Raw genomic sequence first — 22,862 nt, forward strand, 5'->3', positions numbered from 1 at the left:
GCTGAGTTCCTGAGAATTATTGAGGAGAGGATGGAATTTTCCCTCACAATGTCCATAAACAGGATTTTCCAAAATGGTACAGCTATGCAGAGAAATTTCATCAATTCTCTTTAAAGTGCAATAATGTTTATATTAAGTGCAATACATGATAAAGTTGGCAAGAATAAATTCAAAATGCTAAGTACTTAGTATTTGGGAGTGATTTTGTTAGTGGAGAAATGGGCTTAGAATCTCAATGCTGCTCCTTACTGTCTGTGTGGACTTGAGTCTCTGGGCCTCAGTTTCCCCATCAGAAAATAAAAAGAGTCAGACTAGATAGTCGCTAAGGTACCCTCCAACCCCAATAACCTCAGAACCCTAATATACTAAAGGGCCAGCATGGATCTGGCTCAATTCCAAGAATAGAAACCTAGACCAGGGCACCCTTAAGCAATAAAATACAATCTATCCTAGACCTGAGTCATCTTCCATTTCAGGGAATCCTTTATTCTTACAATCATAGCCTTTAGAGTTAAAAGGAAACTTGAAGTTAATTTATCCATGCCAATCCTCAGTTTATAGATAAGGAAACAAACTCAGGCAGGCTAAGAGAGTAGCTATAGGATCACATAGGAAGCTAGCATATTTGGAATGTACACCCAAATGCTCTGATGTCAAATCTAGGGCTCTTTCCACAATGCTGTGCAGGAAGGTAATGCCATTAAAAGAGAATAATTATTTGAGTGAGCAAGTGAGAGAATGTGTGTCATTCAATCAATAAACATTTATTAAGTACCTATATGTACTAGGTAGTATGCTGTATTGAGGATACAAAGAAATGCAAAAAAAAAAAAAATCCAGTTCCTGCCTTCAAGAAACTCCCAATTCAATGGGAGAAGGTCATGAAAAAAGGTAGGGAGAGGGAGGGTATTTAGTATGGGCATCTGATGAAGTCTTGGGAAATGATGAGATGGCTGCCATGGGCACCCTTCTTAAATGGACAATCTAGGAGTAGTTCTCCAATGTCTATTCTTCCCCCCTCTCCAGAGGGAGGGGAAATCCAAGGTTCAGGGGTACTGAGAAGGCATTAGTTTCAGAGCTGATGTGATATTACAGGAAGATGAGTTGCTAGAGACCATGATGAAGTCCTAGAGAGTAATCAGGTGAGAAATAGTGTGGGGGGGGTGGGGGGTGGGGGGATTACATGCCAAGTAGCTAATGAATGAATTTTGATTTATGTAGACAAAAAGAAACTTACTTATATAAGTCACTGTATTCCATACACCTATACTCTGAAGTTGCTTGGTATTTAATTCCTCATGTTAAAGGAGGCACACATTCATATGCTACAGTAAAGTGGAGGCAGATGCAATTACCCAGGAGGGCAATATTTACTGGATCCATAGAAATACCATTTAAGAAAATGAATGCCACTATCAGGGACTATACTGTGGATGAAATATCAAGTACTTTAGCAAATAAAGTGTCATTTGTTAGGTTCCATATAAAATGATAATACTAATAAGCACCAATAAATTAGTCATGTCCATCCACAGGATTTCTCACATGTTCACCTTATGACCAATGACAAATGTTTATAAGATGACTGGATAGGGTAAATTGTGACCACAAAACATAGAGAATCTAATTGTAAGGGATTAGGAAAAGCAGTCCTTTAGAAAATGGGAGCAGCCTTTAAAATCAACAGTGGGATTGATAGCGTTCCAAACCTCGTACCAATGTGAATACATTAATATCCAACTGGAAGACCACAGTGCCAAAAGTATGTGTCATTGTTAACATGAAGAATCTGAACTTCACATAGAAGCTTCATGTTTGCTTATTTCTATATTTGTAGTTGTTTTGGGGATGTATGTGAATTTGAAGATAACGTTGCACTCATTATTTTCAATGCCAGGCTTCTCACTGTTAGAGGAAGTTGGGTTGGACTTATGGTAAACCACCTGATGTCTCCTTGTTCTAGCAGCACTCAGTGTGAGACAGATGGAAATGACTTGAATGGCCACTGCCCCCCAAATAGGATTCTTTATGTGTCCTCTTGGTTGAAGATATCTGCTAGGCTCAAGCCTATAAGGATAATCTACCAGACCAAATGAGGCCACACATAAACTGGTCAAAGGTTTGTTGAGGGTTGTTTTTTTTTTTAATTTCCTCATCAACTACCCCACAGTTAGTTTTAGTCCTCTTAGCAGAGTTCAAGCTATTTAGAGGGTAAACAAAACATTAAAATGCAAATATTTCAAGACTGTGCATTTAAGACAAGCACCCCAGCTACTACCTGAGGTTAAGTGGAAAACAACTGCTCATATTCATATTCCAACACAGATTTCAAGAGGCTATTGGATATGCAAGTGCTGCTGGTTATTGCTCTCTAGCAAATACTTTAAATGTCAGTGTTATGTAGGGGAAAGAAAATGGGACTCTGAGACAGAAGGCATGGGTTCAGGTGCCAGCTCTCATATTTAATAGCTGGTGGGTCTATGGGTGAGTAACTTCCCTCCTATGACCCTCAATTTCTTGGTTATAAAATGGATCTAATAATGCCTTCATTTGTTATTCAAAAATTTATTAAGTATTTTTGGTATGTATAGCACTATAATACTAACTACCAGGGGAAAGATAACGTTTAAATAACACATTGTTCCTGTCTCCACAGAGCTTACAGCCTAACAGAATGGGATGGTTGTAAGGAAAATGCTTTGTATACTTTCAAGGGCTACAGAGATGTTACTGGTCCAGTTAAATCCAACAAGTATTTTTTTTTTAATATTTTATTATTTTTTTAATTTTTTGTGGGTCAATGGAGGTTAAGTGACTTGCCCAGGGTCACACAGCTGGTAAGTGTCAAGTGTCTGAGGCCGGATTTGAACTCAGGTACTCCTGAATCCAGGGCCGGGGCTTTATTCACTGCGCCACCTAGCCGCACCCCCCCAACAAGTATTTTTTAAGCACCTACTACGTGTCAAGTACTGTGCTAGTCACTGAAGGGACAAAGACACAAATAAAAACAGTTTTGGCATTCTAGGAGCATGGCAGGTAGTAATCATTTTATAAATGCTTGTGAATTGATTAATATCATACCCTTGGCCACTGCCTGGCCCTTCAAAATTATCCTGGCTTTTAGGGGTAGGATAAGGATAACTGAAGATATGGTAAACTAGAAGCCAGACACATTTCGTAGACCTGGTACTTTGTAATATCACTCCCACGGGAGAGCAGTGCTGCATTAAATATTAGTATTGTTCATCCTTTTAGGATAGTTAGTGTATTTATGAGTGGCTTTCACTTAATTAGTTTCATTAACAAATACCAGTTTTGAAAGAAATGGAATCAAATTGTGGGTTGGGGAATGTTTTCTCTAACAATATAGGGTATATCGGTAGTAAAAACATAAGGTTTTGATTCAGAGGATAGCTCAGGATCACTGAAAGATTAGTGCCTTTTCCAAAATGTAATCAAGCCCCCTCCCTCCCACTTACTCCTTTCCTGCCCAGTTCATTGTTTATCTCTAGTGTAGTCCATGTACTCAAAGACCAGTTTAATTAGTTATCCTTCCAACTGCATATCATAGTCTAAACAAGAGGCACCATTTGTCTGCTTGGTTTTTCCTGTGTGAATTGTTAGGTCAAACTCTCTTGAGTTGATTTATAACTAAAGACATGGTCCTATCGACATTTTAAGTAAAATAGATGGATTAGTTAAATGGAAACAACATAAAATTGCCATATGACTGGCACTTATCCACATGAAAAGTCTAGAAATTAAGATGTTTCTCCCTTAGAGCATGATCCCTGCAGTCCAGAAACAAATGGCTAATTATTACCTAATTGTTTCACATAGATTAGTTTGAAATAATGCAATACAAATAATACCAATAACAATACTAAATAACATTATTCTATTCATATTATATTAATAATGCTATAATAAATAATAATACTAATAATACTAAAGCCTAAAACGGTACTGACTTTTGAGCACCCCTATATTGGTGGATCCCTTGTATAGTGGACAGAAGGCTGGTCTTGGAGTAAGGAATACCTGTATTCAAATGCTGCCTCTGACATATAATGCCTACTTTACCAAAATCCCTTAACCTTTCATTGTTCTAGTCCACCTTGTAAAATAAGTTTGAATTGATAGCAATAGTTTCCATACTTATAATTCTCCAAACTAATGAAAGCACAGATAAGGACAAAAAATAAACTAGTGTAACTCATAATTCAAAGTGAGAATTCAAAGTAAGCAAACTATGTGATGGTTCATATGTTTGGAAAGCTATACATTCACAGATAGTCCTCTGACATGATGAATTGAATGGAAGGATAGAGGAGTTGAAGGATGAAAGGAGATGGGGATGGCATCATCAGGCTTTGCCAATACAGAACACATTTACATTACTCTTTATCTTCTTTTATAATCTCTGACCTTGCTGTTGTTGTTTTTTAATGGCCATAATAGTTTAAAAATTGTTATCATTCATTTCCTGATCCTTAGAGATTCAGACTATTATTTTAGTAATCCTCTTAATAAGTTATTATAGTTGGTTAGGTAGAATGTTCAACATGCAATTCTCTCCATAAAAGTTTCCTCAATTTATAGAGTTCATATGAACATCTATATATAATTACAAAACTAAAAAAAAAAGTATTTAAAAATATTATGCAGTTAAACTTTTGGTGGTATGACAGTTGAGTTAGTGAAACTTGGGCATGAGGAGCCTGACCTTTCAAAGATAGGTATGTCCAAATACAGAGATTTTTTTTTTCTCTCTGAGCTTATATAGGACCCATTTGGCTATTAGCGGATAGGTTAACAGAGAAGTTAGTCCCATGAAATGAATATACTCTATTCCCCACAATACATAAAGCAGTACAACAAAACCCTATGGAACAATCTAGTGTATCAAGTAGGAAATTACTTTTTTAAAGCTACGGGTTATACGGTCCTGGGACTTGAAGCTGTGTAAGAGGAATTTACTACAGAGTATGTAGCTATAATGTTATTAGAGAACAAACCACAACATTAGAAAGTGGCTAAGAAATCATCTAGAGGGACACGGCTTGTAGCTTTTAGTATGCCTGGGATGAATGAATGTAAACAGAACCAGGGTAGAATGACAAAATCTCCTGACCTGGACCCAAAAAATCTAATATTGGAAGAATAAGATGAAGTCATCTAGGCAGACAGGTCTGAAAGAACACTGGGAATTTGTTATGCCTGAGATAGAAAGCAGTCAAAGAACTCAATAAACTGCCAATGACATAAGAAATTGAACGTAGGCTGATATTTTCTAAGTTCTGATTTTATTTCAAAAAAAAATTTTCTACCTCTCCCTATTTGTAGACTATCAGCTACAATGCACTAAGAACAGTTTGTCAAGTACTTAGTCAAAAGCTGAGGTCGTCTGAGATGAGGAAAGATATTCTACTAAGGGACACAGTACTTCTGGATTTTGGAGAAGAGTATAGGGTTCACTAAGTTCACATTTCGGTTCTGGTGTCTGGAAAGATCATTCCTTTAGAAAAGTGGTGGCACCTGGAAAGCCTAGACTGTCAGTGTCTGAGCCATAAATTAACAAATGCTCAGGTTTTTATTTGTCTGTAATGTAACCCCAGTAGGTCTAGGGAAACTTTGGCTTAGGGAAATCACCCTAGAGTAGTGGGAAGGAGTCATAGAAAGTGCTAATTAGAAATCAGAGAATTTTTTTAGTGGAGATCTTTCAGATTATAGGGAAATAATGTAAGAGAATGCACTTCCTGTATCCTAAGAAGAATATGGGAAGAATACAACTGTAAGGTTCATATTAGAGCACAGGGTGCCAGAAGTACATAGTCCTCTGCTAAAGGGCAATGGGAACCCAAAGGATATTTGAGCCATAAGGGAGATGGAGAAGTGAATCTTTGAAAGTGTGAGCCCCAGGGTAAGTCACTCTGTTCAGAGATTCTATGAGGTGATTACAAGTTATTTCAGGATATATATGTGGATCTGCACAAGCTGCATAAAATCAGCCAAGTACCAGCTGCCAGTTGAGTTACTCTATGTGATAAAGGAAAAAATTGAGGAAAGAAATTGATATCTGGGTTCAGGTTACATGAATGAGTTTGTATATTTGTTACCTTATAATTCTATGTTATGTGTGATTAGATAACACAGGAATAATTCCTTAAATATCCATCTATCCTCTTCCCCTTGGGGCTAAAACACATACAATAATCTGTCTTTAGCAGATATTTTTGGCTCATTCATTCATTTTTCCTATATAGCCATAATTTTCATTTGTGGTTTATACTCTATGTCTCAAAAGGATTTAAGGCAGCATGCAAAGATAAAATATATTACAAAACAGTACAAAGAAACATAGAAATAATCTAAAAACAACAACAAAAAACCCCAACAACACAAAAAAGTTAAAGGATGAAAGAAATAGGTATACTGAACAAGCTGGATCAGATAGTTACACAGTGAATTAGCTTTGATCTTCTAGGCAGCAAAAGAAGAAAGGCAAACACTGGGACTTTTGTTAAGCATTTTTTTCACTCTGGATCCTGAATAAGTAAATAAAATGGAGCAAATATTATTGAAAGTAACATTCAATGTACAGAAATCCAAAGAAAAATGGAATGAAAATATTTCATGGTAATTATAGCATAATTATTGATAAGAGATACATATATACACATATAGTTTAAGACACTATTAAAACTTCTTGAAGCATAAAGAACAGTTTCTTTCCACTATGTTAAGGAAGACACTACAAAGTCCATCAACTTTTATGCATGTAATAGCAAATAAGAATGAAGATGCTTAACATATACTGTGACAATCAAAAACACTTTAAATCAAAGCAAATGAGTTCATGGAGCGAATGTGTAAGACTATCAACAGATTCTTCACTGGAAAAGACACTTATTGCACCAAAAGAGAAAAGGCAAGTTGAACTAATCGAAAATGTTCCATGAGAAGCAACACAGACTTTGTATCATAAATCCAAGTCATGTAAGGCTAACTGTTCCAACAAGACAAATCACACATCAACATCATTCAGGGCCTAGGCAGGCCATATGAGAAAGGCTATAGGACTCTAGTAGCTGAAGAAAAATTCATATCTGTTCTTCCACAAAGATCTACACTGATTCTTCAGACTTAACTTGTATGAAACACTAATAAAATTCAAGGAACATTCCAGACACAGCTTTGTAGTAAAGATATATGTTAACAAAACCAGTTAATATAAAGCATAGATTTTATTTAGAGAACTCCAAGTTGAATGGACACTTCAATTTGGATGTCATTCTGTCATCACAAACTCATTGTGTTTAAATTAAATCGATCATCTTTAATGCCCCAAATTCCCCCCTCCCCCCACCCCCAAGATCTTCATACTACTTTGGAGTTAGAGTTTTAATGTTTCAGTTCTGGAAGGGCCCTGTGAGGTCAGTCAGTCCAACTCTCTCATTTTTCATATTAGGAAATTTCGACCCTTTCTACATTGTCTCAAGTATATCCTTCCCAGGGCATCTAGGTGGCACAGTGGATAAAGCAATGGCTCTGGAAACAGGAGAACCTGAGTTCAAATCCATCCTCAAACATTTGACACTTACTAGCTGTGTTACCCTGGGCAAGTATCACATCAAAACAACAACAAAATTTTTTAAAGTATATCCTTCCCTGAATTCAAACATTCCCCAACTTCTGTCATTTCTTCATTCGTGATACTCACATCTATACCCATTTGACTGATGTTTCTCACATCTGTCCCTTTCCATTTTCACCATCCTAGTTCAGGCCATGACAGGCTCTTAACTGATCTTGGTCAGCACCATGGCCAGAGGTCATGGGAAGGCAACCACTTCCTTATAGTATTGTCTCCTCCTGTGAGAAAGCAAGATCTTTGACTGTAGGGAATGTGTTGCTTCTGTACTTGTATCCTGGGGGCTAAGTACAGTTCTTGACACAGAAAGTACTTAATACATGCCTTTTTATTTCATTTATACATACCATTTCAACCAATAAAATGTAAGCTCCTTTATGGCAGGGGCCATTTTCATTTGCCCTTGTCCCCTACTTAATGCTGTGTCTGGCACATCTAAAAGGTACTTTAAATTTTTTTTTAATTTTATTTTTTTAAGTGAGGCAATTGGGGTTAAGTGACTTGCCTAGGGTCACACAGCTAGTAAGTGTTAAGTGTCTGAGGCTGGATTTGAACTCAGGTCCTTCTGAATCCAGGGCTGGTGCTCTATCCACTGCGCCACCTAGCTGCCCCTTTAAAAGGTACTTTAAAAATGCTTGTCCAATTGAGTTGGATTAAACTGCCTTGCATCTTTCATGCTTCCTATGTTGCACTGTCACTTATTATTCTTGAAACAGGAAAATCAACATCCAGAGTAAATTGACTAATCAATGATAGTCAACAAATATCTATTGACTAGATAGACCGATTTGATGAACTTTTCCTCCCTGCTTCCTTATTAAGATTTTTACTGAAAAGGTCATAGTCACTAAATTCCTCTTCAATCTTTCCAACCTTTTTTCTCATCTTCCCTTTGTGTACTCTTCTCAGACAAACTCAACTACTCAATGTTTCAGCCTCAGGTACTTGCTAGCTCTGTGACCCTGGGCAAGTCATTTAACCACTGTCTGCCTGAGCTTCCTCAACTATAAAATAAGGATAATAACTTCTCAGGGTTGTTGTGAGGATCAAGTCAGTTATTTTTTCTAAAGTGCTTAGCACAGTGCCTGGAACAGGATAGACACTTAATAAATATTTCTTCTCTCCTTCCGTTTCTTCTCTAATCCTTCCTGGTTTTTCTGCTGCCTTTGTGTCTTTGTGCTCCACATCTTGTAAGATGTGTTCCCATTCACCTCAGCCACAGTTCAGTGAAGATGACACCAAACTTCACACCTTTGATATTGCAAAAACACTAAACTTCAAGAATAAAAAGCTTAAAGAGATAAGCAAACATGCTGATAAAGATGACCATTCACCATGACTTGTTTTTTTTCAGTAATACAAAGTTTACATTCATATAAAAAAGTAGCTCATGTACAAAATTCCAAAAATAGAAGAAATCCAAGTATCAGTCAATCAGTTTTATTAAGGCTCTCCTACATACATTGAGGCATCTAGGTGGTACTGTGGCCAGGGGCTAGGAAGACTTGAGTTCAAATAGGGCAGGTTATTTAACCTCTGTTTGCTTCAGTTTCCTTAATTATAAAATGGAGATAACACCACTTACTTCTTAAGGGATTTTTTTTTTGGTTATTGTTCAAACAAGATAATGTTTATAAAGTTCTAGGCACAGTGTCTGGCATAAAGTAGGTGCTATATAAATACTTATTCTCTTCTCTTCCCTCTGCTCCCCCCGACATACGCCATACACCATGACTGGTGCTGAGTATACAAGTATAGAAGCTAAAATAATTCCTATTTGAAATGAACTAATAATCTAATGGGAGAAGACAAGAAGTCCACAAAAATAAAAATTATATATAAATATGTATCATAAATATATTTTTTTAATTTAAATGCAAGGTTGTCTTATAGTAGCCATTTTTAACCTGGGATCCATGAACTTGCTTTTAATATTTTGATGATTTTACTTCAATATGATTGGTTTCTTTGTAATCCTGTGAATTTTATTTTCTGCATTTAAAAGCTTTATTCGGGGAAGAGGTTCCTATGCTTCACCAGACTGCTAAAGGGATCAATGACACAAAAAGTATTAAAAGCTCTTGTTTTAGAGGGAGGACAATAGTAGTTAAGGAATCAGGAAAAGCTTTGTACAGAAAATGGTCCTTGAACTGCATCTTAAAGGAAGAAGCATGATTACAGAATATCTATAATTTGCTTGAATTGGTCTTGGTGTACCATATGTCTGTTCTCTAAATCTATCCTTCCTCCTAATTTCTCTCTTTTATCCTCCCAGGCAAACAAGCAATATAACCTCTGAGACACAGTGATGGTAGTGGTAGTGGTGGTGATAATGATGATATGATGGTAGATGATGATGTATCACACTTAAAAGTTTACACAGCATGATCTCACCTGACCATTTAACTCATTTCACAAATGAGGAACCTGAGGCTCATAGAGATTGTCCATGTCATATAGCTTGTGTCACACATACGATATATCCCGTGCCCCTCTAAATTCTAATTTTTGACTCTTCATTATCTTTCATCCCATGATATCCAATCAGTTTGTGAGGTCTGCTAATTCTCCCCTGATAATATCTCTCATACCCACATTCTTCATTCAGTGGGAGATAGTTTAGGTCCTCATTTCTTCTCAACCATATAATAGCTTAACTGGTATTCTAGTGTTTCTCTGTCTAAACCTTCCTTTACACAGCTGCCTGATTAATCTTCCTAAAACATTTGCTGTTAATCATGGTGCTCCTATATTCAACAAGCTTCAGTGGCTCTTTATTGACTACTGGATAAAGTAAAAATTAGAGGTCCATAATACAAGGTCTTCAATAACATGTTTCCAACTTACTTTTCTAGCCTTCCCAAATACTGATATATAAGTAACAGGGAAAGGGAAAATGAAAATTATTGTGAAGTAACTTAACAAGGTGAACTATGTTATCCTCTATTATTTCCAATTATGAAATACACATCAATAACAAACACTATTTCCAATTATGAAATACTTATCAATAGCAAGCACTATAAGCAAATAAGCCTATATCTAGCTTGATAAGTAAATTGTTTATAATATTATTAGATTTGGAATAATCTAGTTTTTTGGTGGTTTTTTTTTTTTTGCGGGGCAGTGGGGTTAAGTGACTTGCCCAGGGTCACACAGCTAGTAAGTGTCAAGTGTCTGAGGCCGGATTTGAATTCAGGTACTCCTGAATCCATCCAGGTCTGGTGCTTTATCCACTGCGCCACCTAGCTGCTCCTGAAATAATCTAGTTTTAAAATTGAAGAATTTAAAAATAGGTTTATGTAATTTGGTTCTAGGGAAGCTATGTGGCACAGTGAATAGCGTGCTAGGCCTGGAGTCAGGAAGACTCATCTTCCTGAGTTCAAAACAGGCCTCAGTCCCTTATTAGTTGTGTGACTCTGGGCAAGTCACTTAACCTTGTTTGCCTCAGTTTTGTCATCTGCAAAATGAGCTGTAGAGGGAAATGGCAAACCACTTCAGAATCTTTTTTTGTTTGTTTGTTTTGTTTTGTTTTGAGGGGCAATGAGGGTTAAGTGACTTGCCCACCTAGGAAGTGTCAAGTGTCTGAGGCTGGATTTGAACTCAGGTACTCTTGAATCCAGAGCCAGAGTGCCTTATCCACTGTGCCACCTAGCTGCCCCCACTTCAGTATCTTTGACAAGAAAACCCCCAGTGGGATCATGAAGAGCTGGACATGACTGGAATGGCTGAACAAAAACAGCAACAATTTGGTTCTATTATTAACAAACATTTATTTTTTTTTTAAATTGAGATGTATTTAAATGCAAGAATGCCACTTATTTTTTAAAAAAAAATTATATCCCTGAAAACATGCAGATAGAGCATTGTGGTATAATAGGAAGAGTATTGGGCCTGCAGTTAGGAGGCTGGGGTCTGAGTCTTGAGTTTTATGCTCACTAGCTATTTTTTTAACCATGGGCAAGCCACATGGTCATTCTAAGTTCTATCCAGGACCCTTATATATAAAATGGGGATCATTATATTTGCATTCCCTATCTGTTATGGTTGTTGTAAGGAAAGTACTTTGCAAGCTTCAAAGAGGTATAGATACCTGAGCTTTGTTACTTATTGTTGTTTTGAATAGTTCAATGAAGCCATAAAGATCACCATCATTATTCTAATTATTATTATTTAGTACCATCAACTAGCTATTCATCAGCTCTCCAAATAAGTTATAGTCAGCTCTCAATTTATCCATGGTAATTATAGTCATGAATTGCATAGATAAATAAAATCCACAAAAATCCCCCCCACACACACACACACCTTCAAAAGAAGTTTATTTTAATGAATAGTTTCAACCTTTGGCAATGATCTCTTTGTCTCCTTGCTAATTCTTCTGGCTTTAAAAGGGCAACAGAATATGTATAGGAAAACTCCTCAGTAGCTCTTATTATACAGAGACATGCCTGAAGGGCAGAGCATTGTTTATTTATTTATTTACTTTGATTTTTCCTTTCATGGTTTTTACCCATGCCAGGAAAAATAGGAAGTGGACAGATGGCAATCCTGCTGAGCCTCAATTCTGTCCATTCTCTGACTTTTGCCTTTCCTGTTACTATTTCCTGTTTCCTTTTGACAACTAGTTTTTGTTGTTGTTGTTGTTGTTTTTTGGTGAGGCAATTGGGGTTAAGTGACTTGCCCATGGTCACACAGCTAGTAAGTGTCAATTGTCTGAGGCCGCATTTGAACTCAGGTCCTCCTGACTCCAGGGCTGGTGTTCTATCCACTGCACCACCTAGTTGCCCCTCCTGTTTCCTTTTACAGGTACTATGATCTCTTTTTACCTTTCCTTAAGTAACAGCTATCTTTTAATTTAGGGTCCTTCAAGGAGAGTAATATCTTGTCCCTTGTTCCCAGGTCTACAGTCTGTGGTAAAGGTTAAGGATTTTAAAAGCTCAAAAGGAATTCTGATCATTTTCCAAGGTGGTAATTTTTTCCTCTACTTACTGTTCTCAGACAGCTCCACAATGTAATAAAGCACAGGACTGTTTCCATCAAAGGGTCGAACCCAGGAGAGCATCACAGTGCGGCTGTGGGAAGAATTCAGGCTAGCCAGGAGGTTTTGAGGTGAATGAGGCAGTTCACTTAAAAAATGAAAGAAAAGAAACACACACACACAAACACATCAGAATCAATGAATTGTTCATTTTCCAGCTTAGTCTAGATAGACCTAATACATCACGCTGAAATAAATGGTGCCCATAAATGTATGATACATTGTCCAAAAAAGAAGGCCCCTTCTCATAAATTGCATTATTCACAATTCTTTGTTATTTATAAGATAAAATTGGTATTAAAGTTCCTAAAGCAGGCAAATAAACATCTAATGTTACTGTTATTTAATGTGGAAAAAGTCAATATTCCAACAGTATTTTTTAAATTAATGACCTAGTCAATATTTTTTTACACCTAGATTCTAGTAATACAACAGCAGTAAACCATACACACACAGCAAAAAAAACACGGAAGATATGATTTAATGCAAAATTTTTCATACTCAGGTGAGCAGAAGACATGACACTAACCATATAGAGTTGCTCATCAAAATTACCATATTTATTCTTAGGTAACAGAGTTCTTGGATTTATTGACAGATGAGATGTTATGCTGTCATTGGATGATGCCTTTCTCTTGGATAATGGAGATTTGGGGGGAAGGACTCAAGTAGAAAATCTAGTTAAAATGCTGGATAAAACAGTAAACCCATGAGAAATGCTATAAAACGGAAATGCAATTAAAATGTATATATTTGAAGAATAAATGTTGCTCTTAAGAAAAACTTTCCCTTGGATTTACTAGGGAATGGGTGGCAAACTCCTACTGCATTAAGCCACTGGTATTGCCAGCCCACAAATCACAACCAGTTCAAATCTAGTATTTAACCTTCACATTTTATAAATGTGGGAGCAAGAATTGGTTATGTGGCTCTTCTGGGCTGATGCATCTTAGCTAAATGTTGCCCAGCAGTGAGAGTAGAAGGGGTTATCTAGGTCTGACTCATTCCATCTACTAACCTGTCTTTGATTCTCTCCCAGACATCAATTACTGCTGACCCACACAGGTCAGAGCAAGAAGCCATAATTACACTTGATTCTTTAATTAAGAATGTACTCATTACCCTTTTAAATTTATTAAACTGCTACATGCTTACAGCCACCTAAGTAAAACAACGTTCTCTGACCCACGTATTTATTCTACTTATATTCTATTCTAATATAGATTGTGACTTTAATAAAATAAAAACAAATTGAGCTTGAGCTATATTCCTGTTTTCCCCCTCTAATCATGAATTGTTTTTAAATCAGAAAAGGAGCTCTTATTTCTATTTGAGCTTTTCAATAATCTAATCTTCCTTAGATTTCTGATTAAGCCCAAGGTAAAGAACATGCTAGGATAAAAATATTTGTTCTACTTCTCCTGTATTGGATTTTCTATTATTTTCCAATATAAATCGGTCTCATCTTCAACATAACAAAATTAAAATTACTGAAGTAGTAACAGCTGAATCCAAATTAGAAATGAAGAAAAAGTATATATCCCTGATAAATATATATATTGAATAGGAACTTCTCTTAAGCTATGTAACTTGGTGACACCATGAACATCAATTTGAAGAAACGAGCAGCTAATCAATATTCTGGGTTACTGTGTCTACATAAGAGATGTTTTTACTTCCTGAAGAAGCTGAACAAGTATAGTATATAGTCCCAGTTTCCTTTACTGTATAGTACTGTCATTATGAAGAAACAGCTAATATTTTGAGATCCAAGTTCTTGGACAGAGATATATTATCATGTGTATAAGGCTGAGGCTTGATCATTTAAACGAGCCTTTAAAAAATGGGGGGAAATGGTAAATGAAAAATGTCCTCACTAAGGAAGGGTAGAAGCAATTTGGATTAACAAACACATTAATGTTTTCTTAGAAAAGCGGTTCAAGAGGGATCATCCTATTACTTTGGTAGTTTGAAAGCTCTATAAATGATGGGCTCTTCTTCCAGGATCCTGCTGCAAACCCACTGTGCATTCTGATCCTGTGTGATTCTTGTCCATATTTTCCCACAAATCCTTTGTATAGAATCTACAGAACACATGGTAGACCTTTGCTTTTCTTAATTTAATATGTCTGAGGTGTCAATGCAACTATTTGGGTTGTCTATCAATTACTTCTCTTGCTAGATGACTGGCTCATCTTATTTTTTATTATTTACACACACACACATACATACATATATACACATATCTTAGATAATATCTTTAACACTACTTCTCTTGGGTAAATTTCCATAGGCAACATGCACAGCATCATGCCTTAAATTTGTTTCCTTATTCCAGATAGTACCTCATATAGTGGAAATACTCAAGAAATACTTCTTGAATGAGTTCAATGACTCCATCAGGGACTATACCTTGTACATAGCTGCTGTTCAATCTGTTTACTGAATGGATAAATGTGAATTTAGTCAAAAAGAATTACCCTAATATCTCCCCTGTCTAAGCTGGGCATTATAATGGATAGAAAACTTGGGTTTGAAGGAGATCTTTAAGGAGGGTTGAGATTTAGTTAGGTGGAAAGAGAGAAGAATTCTAGGTAGGCTGTCTATAGCTCTTTCTGAAACCAAGTTTTATAAATAGTACCCTGAAATACCTTTCTCTTCCACCTATACAAAACAAGTTTGAGGCATGATCTCTGCCCGCTGGGAATTTATGATCCAATCTAGATGACAAGATGTACAAACATGAGAAAGTAATAATCCAAAGTACTATATGATCTGGGGCTGACTATAAGTTCTAAAAGAGTTTGGAGATCGGGGGTGAAGTATTCATGTAAGATCTTGGGGGGCTTTTGTTGTTGTTGTTGGGGTTTTTTTTTGGATGGGGCGGGGCGATGAGTGTTAAGTGACTTGCCCAAGGTCAAACAGCTAGTGTCAAGTGTATGAGGTTGGATTTGAACTCAGGTCCTCCTGAATCCAGGGCTGGTGCTTTATGCACTGTGCCACTTAGCTGCTCCTCATGTAGGATCTTGTGAAGGATTGAGCTAGAACTTGAAAGCAGAGAAAGACTTGGTTAAATGAAAGTGAAATCTAAACAGGAGTTTTAGAACTTTTATAAAACAGCTTTCTTTTTTTAAATGAAATTAAATTTTTTTTGTATGCATGAGTTATTTTCCTTTTCCTTTGATCTAAGAGGATATTCTTTTTTTTTTTTTTTGCAGGGCAATGGGGGTTAAGTGACTTGCCCAGGGTCACACAGCTAGTAATTGTCAAGTGTCTGAGGCTGGATTTGAACTCAGGTCCTCCTGAATCCAGGGCCAGTGCTATATCCACTGTGCCACCTAGCTGCTCCCAAATTAAATTTTTTTATAAAAGTATTTATTATTTTACAGTTACATGTAAGGATAGTTTTCAACATTTGTTTTCATAGGATTTTTAGTTCCAAATTTTTCTTAAAATTTATCTATAAACCATAAAGTTCTAGCAAATATGTTATTATTGACAAGAATAATAATATTATAAAAAACATCTTGGAAACCATGTAATAAAGATTGGAATAGAATGGAGAGGACTCTCATCTACATTCTCATACTCCTTGGTTAGTGGTATATTAATTGCCTGCCTGAAATTGTTGATAGCTCATGGGAGATCAAGGATGTCCTCCTATCTGCATCTCAGAATCCAAAATAAGCCCTTCCCATGACAGAGGTGTTAACCATATTCTGTTCCATTAACATATTTTAATCTTCTCCCATCTGCCTATGAGAATGACTAAAGAAAATTGGGACCACTACTCAAGCACTGGGGACCATAGCAGCAACACAGACCATAATTCTGTGTCAGAACATTGAACAGAAATTCAAAATCATTCCCTTTTTTGTATCAAAAGATGAAAAAATATACTAATTTTCTAATAATAGCAATAAGGTTGTTGTGAGGATGAGATAATATTTATAAAGCACTTTGCAAAACTTAAAGCACTATATAAATGCTAGCTATAATTGTAATACTAATTATTATGTTGTTGTTGTTTTGAACATGGTTTTGATGGATATGGTTTAGATAAGTAATTCTTACCTTAAAATGTCATATCTAGGGGCACATAACAAGTACTCTTTTTGGAGAACACTGAGGCTAATGCAAATGGAGATTCTTTGTGTTGTGAGAGAATAGTAAGAAACAGGATTGTTTGGTACATAGTAGGCACTTGAATGTTTTTTGACTGATAGGCAGGTAAAAAAACCAGATTATGACATCTGTTTTTCATATCAAGGAATTCATCATGTTTCCCATATTACAAATTATAAGAATCGATAGAACATTTATAGAAATGTGGAAATTGTGCCTCTGTACCCTGAAATATGAAATACATAGTTATAAATAGTACAGTCAACTTTTTTTTTTTTAGTGAGGCAATTGGGGTTAAGTGACTTGCCCAGGGTCACACAGCTAGTAAGTGTTAAGTGTCTGAGGTCAGATTTGAACTCACGTACTCCTGATTCCAGGGCTGGTGCTCTATCCACTGTGCCACCTAGCTGCCTCTACAGTCAACTTCTTACTCAAGTAGTTATTCATCAACTGAGTTATTCCAGTTCTAATTCTGATTCTGTTACAGGTATTTAACAATCATCTAAGCCAAAAACATTGAATTCTTATGCATAAAGCTCAATATTATTTCAGATAATTCTCTTTTTTAGGCTAAAAAAAGGCCACAATTTGAATTAGAACTGTCCCATTTCATTGATGGGATTGCTGGCATAAAAATTAATTGATAGGCTATATAATAATGGCTATCCATTCAGGGGTCATTTACCTGGCAAGTTTGATTATATGAAATACATGTTTAAGAGGCCAAGGGCTTGCTCGCTGAAAAGACCCCTACACAGATTGACTCTTCTTCAAAAGGTGGAGGAAGTGACAGAGAATTGCTACAGTAGACACAATTTGGATCAACAAGGAGGAAGTGGTTACTGGATTAATCGTGATGGGAATGTTGAGAGGAAAGTGACCATTCTATTGTAGAATACATGATCAAGAAGGCAGGGCATAGTTGGACAAAAATCCTAAATTTTAAGAGAGAGAATTTCAAGTGGTTCGAGGAAAGGATAAGTTGAATACCATGGTATAAAATAAAAACGTCATTGTCTGACATTTAAGACCCTCCACAATATGGTTCCTATCAACACTTCCAACTTTTTGCACATTACTCCCTTTCACACACTCTATATCTAAGACAAACTGGACTGCTGCCTGCTGCTTGAACTCCACACACTGTCTCCCACCTCCAGGAAGTCACCAAAGTCATTTTCCATTCTCAGAATACACACTCTCCTCACCTTCACCTGTCAGAAACCTTCAAGGCTCAGCTAAGGTATAACCTTTTTCATGAAGCCTTCCATTAATGCCCTGGTCCCCCCAATTATTTGTCTTTCTCCATTCTCAAAATACCTTTTTTTTTAATTTACATATGGGGACACATGTGGCACACAGTGGAATATAGGCTTTGTGAGGGCAGGATCTACTTTGTTTTTAACTTTGTTTCTCCTCAGTTTTTAGAATAGAGCTTTGAACATAGGAAGTATTAATAACTGTTTACTCAATCAAAGGGATTGAAATGGAAATTGTGGAGAATATGGAGGGCTTTATAGGATTAGAGAAAAGTAAGTGGCTTAACTCAGAATATACTCTGTATATGATATGATATATCATGTCATCATAGATTACAGATTAAATAGAATATACTCTGTACATTATAGCTTAAAATATGAAGATTGTCTCAGTAAGGCAAAATTACGTACTTAGGTCATGAACAGGTGCCTATGCTTGTCAAGAAGTGATCAGTTAAGCTTTGCTTGGAATAGCATATCTATTCTTTCTCCTTTATCCAATTTTGTAACAATGACTGATTTCCATATCATCATGTCTATGTAAATGCTGTTCTCTAATCACTTTTGTATCCTATTGTAGCTATCTCTGATAAAAATATCTAGGACATATTTTATTAAAGATCCTGTATAGAGTTGGTTTCCTTGTCATAATTTATATGTATATATGTATATACCATTATTTAATTATGTATGTCCTGCTTGACTAAGGGCAGGGAAGAAGCTCATCCTTCCTACTGGTCTAGGAAACCGAGGAATTACCATTGTAATAAGTAACCTTGAACTAGTTGACCCTTTTCCCTCTAGTGAAACTATAATAGGTGCCAGCACCAAATGAGGAAGAAAATCACTCAATCTTGGCCTTTGACCAGAAAGATTAAAGACATTCCCTTTTTGGTTGTAGATGCATGCCTCATATCCTAGAGATCAACATCCAGGGGGCCAGGTGAGGCTCCATAGCAGTTATGACTTCAAACTATGTAAATCTTTTTTTTCCCTTGTAATTATTAAATACTGAACTCTATTCCTCAAACCCTGAAAGCACCTGAATTCTTCAATAGGATCATACCAAAATGAGCTTGTTCCTTTTTAACAGGATCACTACACTGTAAGATCAGAAAAATATTGTGGAGTCAGGAGGATGTGAGTTCAAATCTGACCTCAGACACTTAACACTAGCTGTGTGACCCTGGGCAAGTCACTTAATCCCAATTACCTCACCAAAAAAAGAAAAAAAAGTCAATATATTCGATCACATACTTAGAAACCAAGAATATCTTCATGGCCTAGGAAAATGGGCCAAATGTATATATATATATATATATATATATATATATATATATAGAGAGAGAGAGAGAGAGAGAGAGAGAGAGAGAGAGAGAGAGAGAGAGAGAGAGAGTTAGTTATTGGGTTCAAATCAATTTTGCAAGTATGGGAGAGGATGAGGTAGGAAACAGTTGTTTTGAGAAAATGATTTAAAGATTTTGGTAGCTGGCAAGATTAATGGGTAAACAGTGTGATATTGAGGCACTCACCTAATTCCTCTCCCCTAAATATTTTCATGTCACATTTGGAATACTACATTTTAGGAAGGACATTAGCAAGTTCAAGTGCATCTGGAGAGGGCTAATCAGGGTGGTGGGGGGTGGGCAGGCTTTAGATTCCATCACAAGATCAATTAGAGAAACCTTAGATGCTTAACTGGATAAGAGGTAAAGGGAGGGATATAATAGTTGTCTTCAAGTACCTGACATGCTTTTATATGGAAGAATTCAAAATTCTGCTTAGCCTCAGAAGATAATAGATAACTGGGAGCAATGGGTGGAAGTTACTGAAAGGTAGAGTTCAGCTCTATGTAAGAAAAAAAAATACTATTCATTAGAGCTCTAGTAAAAGTGGAAATGGACTGTCTTGGAAGGTTTCTCGGAGGTTGCAGACTGGAATCCTGCTCAGCTACTGATTGTATTAGATGGTCCTCAAGCTCCTTTCCAACTCTGAGATTCTATGATTAATTTGGTTTCTTTACCAATAGAAGAATGGTAGCAACAAGTGAAACTCTGGCACAGTAACCCAGCGCAGGCAATCATAGTGTCAAGTGTGGCTGTCAATAGCTTGACAATGAGGAAAGAGAAAGAAAAGTATTGAAAACAGATACATGTACTCAAAATAGCACAGCAGACTGTGGATACTTTATGTAGAAACAAATAATCCTAGACCAGAAGCTCTTAATCTGGTGTCTGTATTGGTCTGTATTTGTTATATATACCTTGTGATAACTATATATCAGTGTAATCAGGTTCTTGTGTAAACTGATATATTTCATTTTGTGCACTTTAAAACACTCTTCTAAGAAGGGGTCCACAGGTTTCAACAGACTGCCAAAGGAATCCATGATACGGAAAAGAACAGTTGCTTGTCAGTCTATCGACATTTGCTTGACAATTGATATATATTTGTCAATTAATTGAACAAATAACTCATGGAACTAGTTTGATTATTTTATAGTCAAGATAATCCTCGTCACATGGTTATCAAGATGATGGAGTAAGTGTATTCCTCATACCTCTCCAACCTAACAGACTCTAAAGAAGGAAATATGTGCTAAATATGGAGTAATTAAAACTGAATATATAATATAATCGATGCACCACACAAGGTAGAAATTTTATCAAGTAATGTTAGGAAAATTAAATACTTACAGCTCTCCCACCCACTCCTATATACCCTGTACAGGGTAAAGTCAGAAGAATTGACCTCCTAGATTTGTATTTAAGGATCCCGAGTTTTACCATTATGGTGACTCAATCTTTAGCCCACTCTCAGATCTCAGAAAAGGAAGAAAACATTGATTCTATTCTGCCACAATGTAACAGAAACACTACATCTGCCAAGGGTAGGTAGGGAAGTGGAAGATGTGGCAGGATGTAGCCAGTTAGGACAAGAGGAATAAAAACCTAGTTAGTTAGGAACAGTCTTTTCCCCACAGAATTCACTCTGGGAAGGGAAATAGCTGGCCTCCCATAGTCCCCAAATGAAGAGGCTGAGCATGTCTGGCTTCAGAGGTTGTACAAGAGAAAGCAGGTCAGAGTAGTAAAAGGGGAGTGTGGAAACAAAAGGGTGAGTTAGGGAGCCAGAGACAAATTACTAGGAATACAGAGGAAAAAATTAAGTATACAAAGTTTGAGGAAGTATAGAATCCAAGAAAAACCAACAGCGAAAGTCATAACGTGAAAGGGTAAAAAGCAGAATGAAAAAATGAGAAAATAATTCAAAAAAGACTTCTACTAGTTTAAGCAAGTGTTATGATATGAAGGAAAATAAACCAAACACCTTCCATGAAAAAAAAAACGAAAAATTCTAAGAACTCCCAAGAGCAACAAGAGACACCAGATTGGTTCTAAGAAGAAATATCCTTTAAAAGCAAGACATTAGAATGGTAATTAGGTTGGAAATCAGAGATCTTAAATATGAATTAATGAAGACAAGCAACAAAGTAGACAACTTCAAATTCACAATGGAAAAATTCTATGAAATATTTGAAGTTATGAAAAAGAGAATGATATGATTGGAACTAAAAAAATATAGAAGTAGATAAAAATTTGATAGAAGAGAAACAAAGAACAGCAAATTTAAATGAACACAAATCCTATGCATGCTGAATTGCATGATTCTGAAAAAATACACAGATAACTTAAAGATCATCAGTCTCACATGAGAAACAATATATTTTTTAAAATGAATATCACAGTGAAGGCAAAAGTATAAGAAAAGTACCTGACCTTTTGAACACAAACAATGAAGTTCTTATTGATTGAATCTACAGCTCACCATGGTGGTGTTTAAAACTCCAAGGCATGTAGCTGTTAAATTTTAGAATGCCAATGTCAAACAACATACTTGGGGTAAATGAAAATGTTATGAAATAATAATTTTTAAAATCCAAGAATCCTCTTCAGCTATGAGCAATCTGAGAAAAGACTGGAGTAGTATTGTAACGATTGGAATGACGCCACCTGCTGGAGAGTTACTGTAGGAAAGCTCCGCCATGAGGAGAAGGCGTCTGAGGGCAAGCCATGCGGTCATGTCCTTGGTGTCAGGAAGTGACATTTGCTCATGGGTACTGTCTATCAAAGCTATCAGCCAATTAGCTTGGAGCTGTGTGTGCATGTGTGGAGGGGATGTGCCGAGTTTTACAGGAGATGTTGGGTCCTTTTTGTTCCTGACCTCGCTGTGGTGGGTCGGATGATAGGGTCTCTTAGAAATAGTTAGATTTTTACCTTTCTCTCTGCTCCTAATGTTCTTTAATAAATACTTAGGGGCAGCTAGGTGGCGCAGTGGATAGAGCACCGGCCCTGGAGTCAGGAGGACCTGAGTTCAAATCCGACCTCAGACACTTAACACTTACTAGCTGTGTGACCCTGGGCAAGTCATTTAACCCCAATTGCCTCACTAAATAAATAAATAAATAAAGACTTAAAGACTTAAATACTCTTGCTAAAGCTTATAATTTATTGGCGACCACTCATTAGATTTTAGATAGTATAGCTAGAATTTTAGACCCTTACAGTATCTTAAGCTGGAGTGTATTCTAGAAATGAAAGGAACTCATGATGTAACCCCCAAAGCATCCTGCAATTCTGAGCCTAATCATCCATGAAAAAGTATCATAGGAGTTTTATATATACAGAATTCTGACTACTTAATTATATAAATTTAGAAACAGCTCCAAAAAGGTTAAGTGAATTACCCAGAGCTACACAGTTAGTAAGGGTCTGAGGTAGATTCC

The 22,862-nt window shown here is 36.4% G+C and overlaps 1 protein-coding gene across 1 annotated transcript in view; it reads right to left on the minus strand.

The window, feature by feature from the left end:
* The window catches only part of SDK1 (sidekick cell adhesion molecule 1), a 1,142,665-nt gene that overhangs the window by 306,823 nt on the left and 812,980 nt on the right, over positions 1 to 22,862 (minus strand). The window contains 1 exon segment of the mRNA XM_043999243.1: positions 12,647 to 12,783. Within this exon segment, the coding sequence (XP_043855178.1) occupies positions 12,647 to 12,783 (137 nt within the window).

Source organism: Dromiciops gliroides, chromosome 1, assembly GCF_019393635.1.
Source record: "Dromiciops gliroides isolate mDroGli1 chromosome 1, mDroGli1.pri, whole genome shotgun sequence".
NCBI lineage: Eukaryota > Metazoa > Chordata > Mammalia > Microbiotheria > Microbiotheriidae > Dromiciops > Dromiciops gliroides.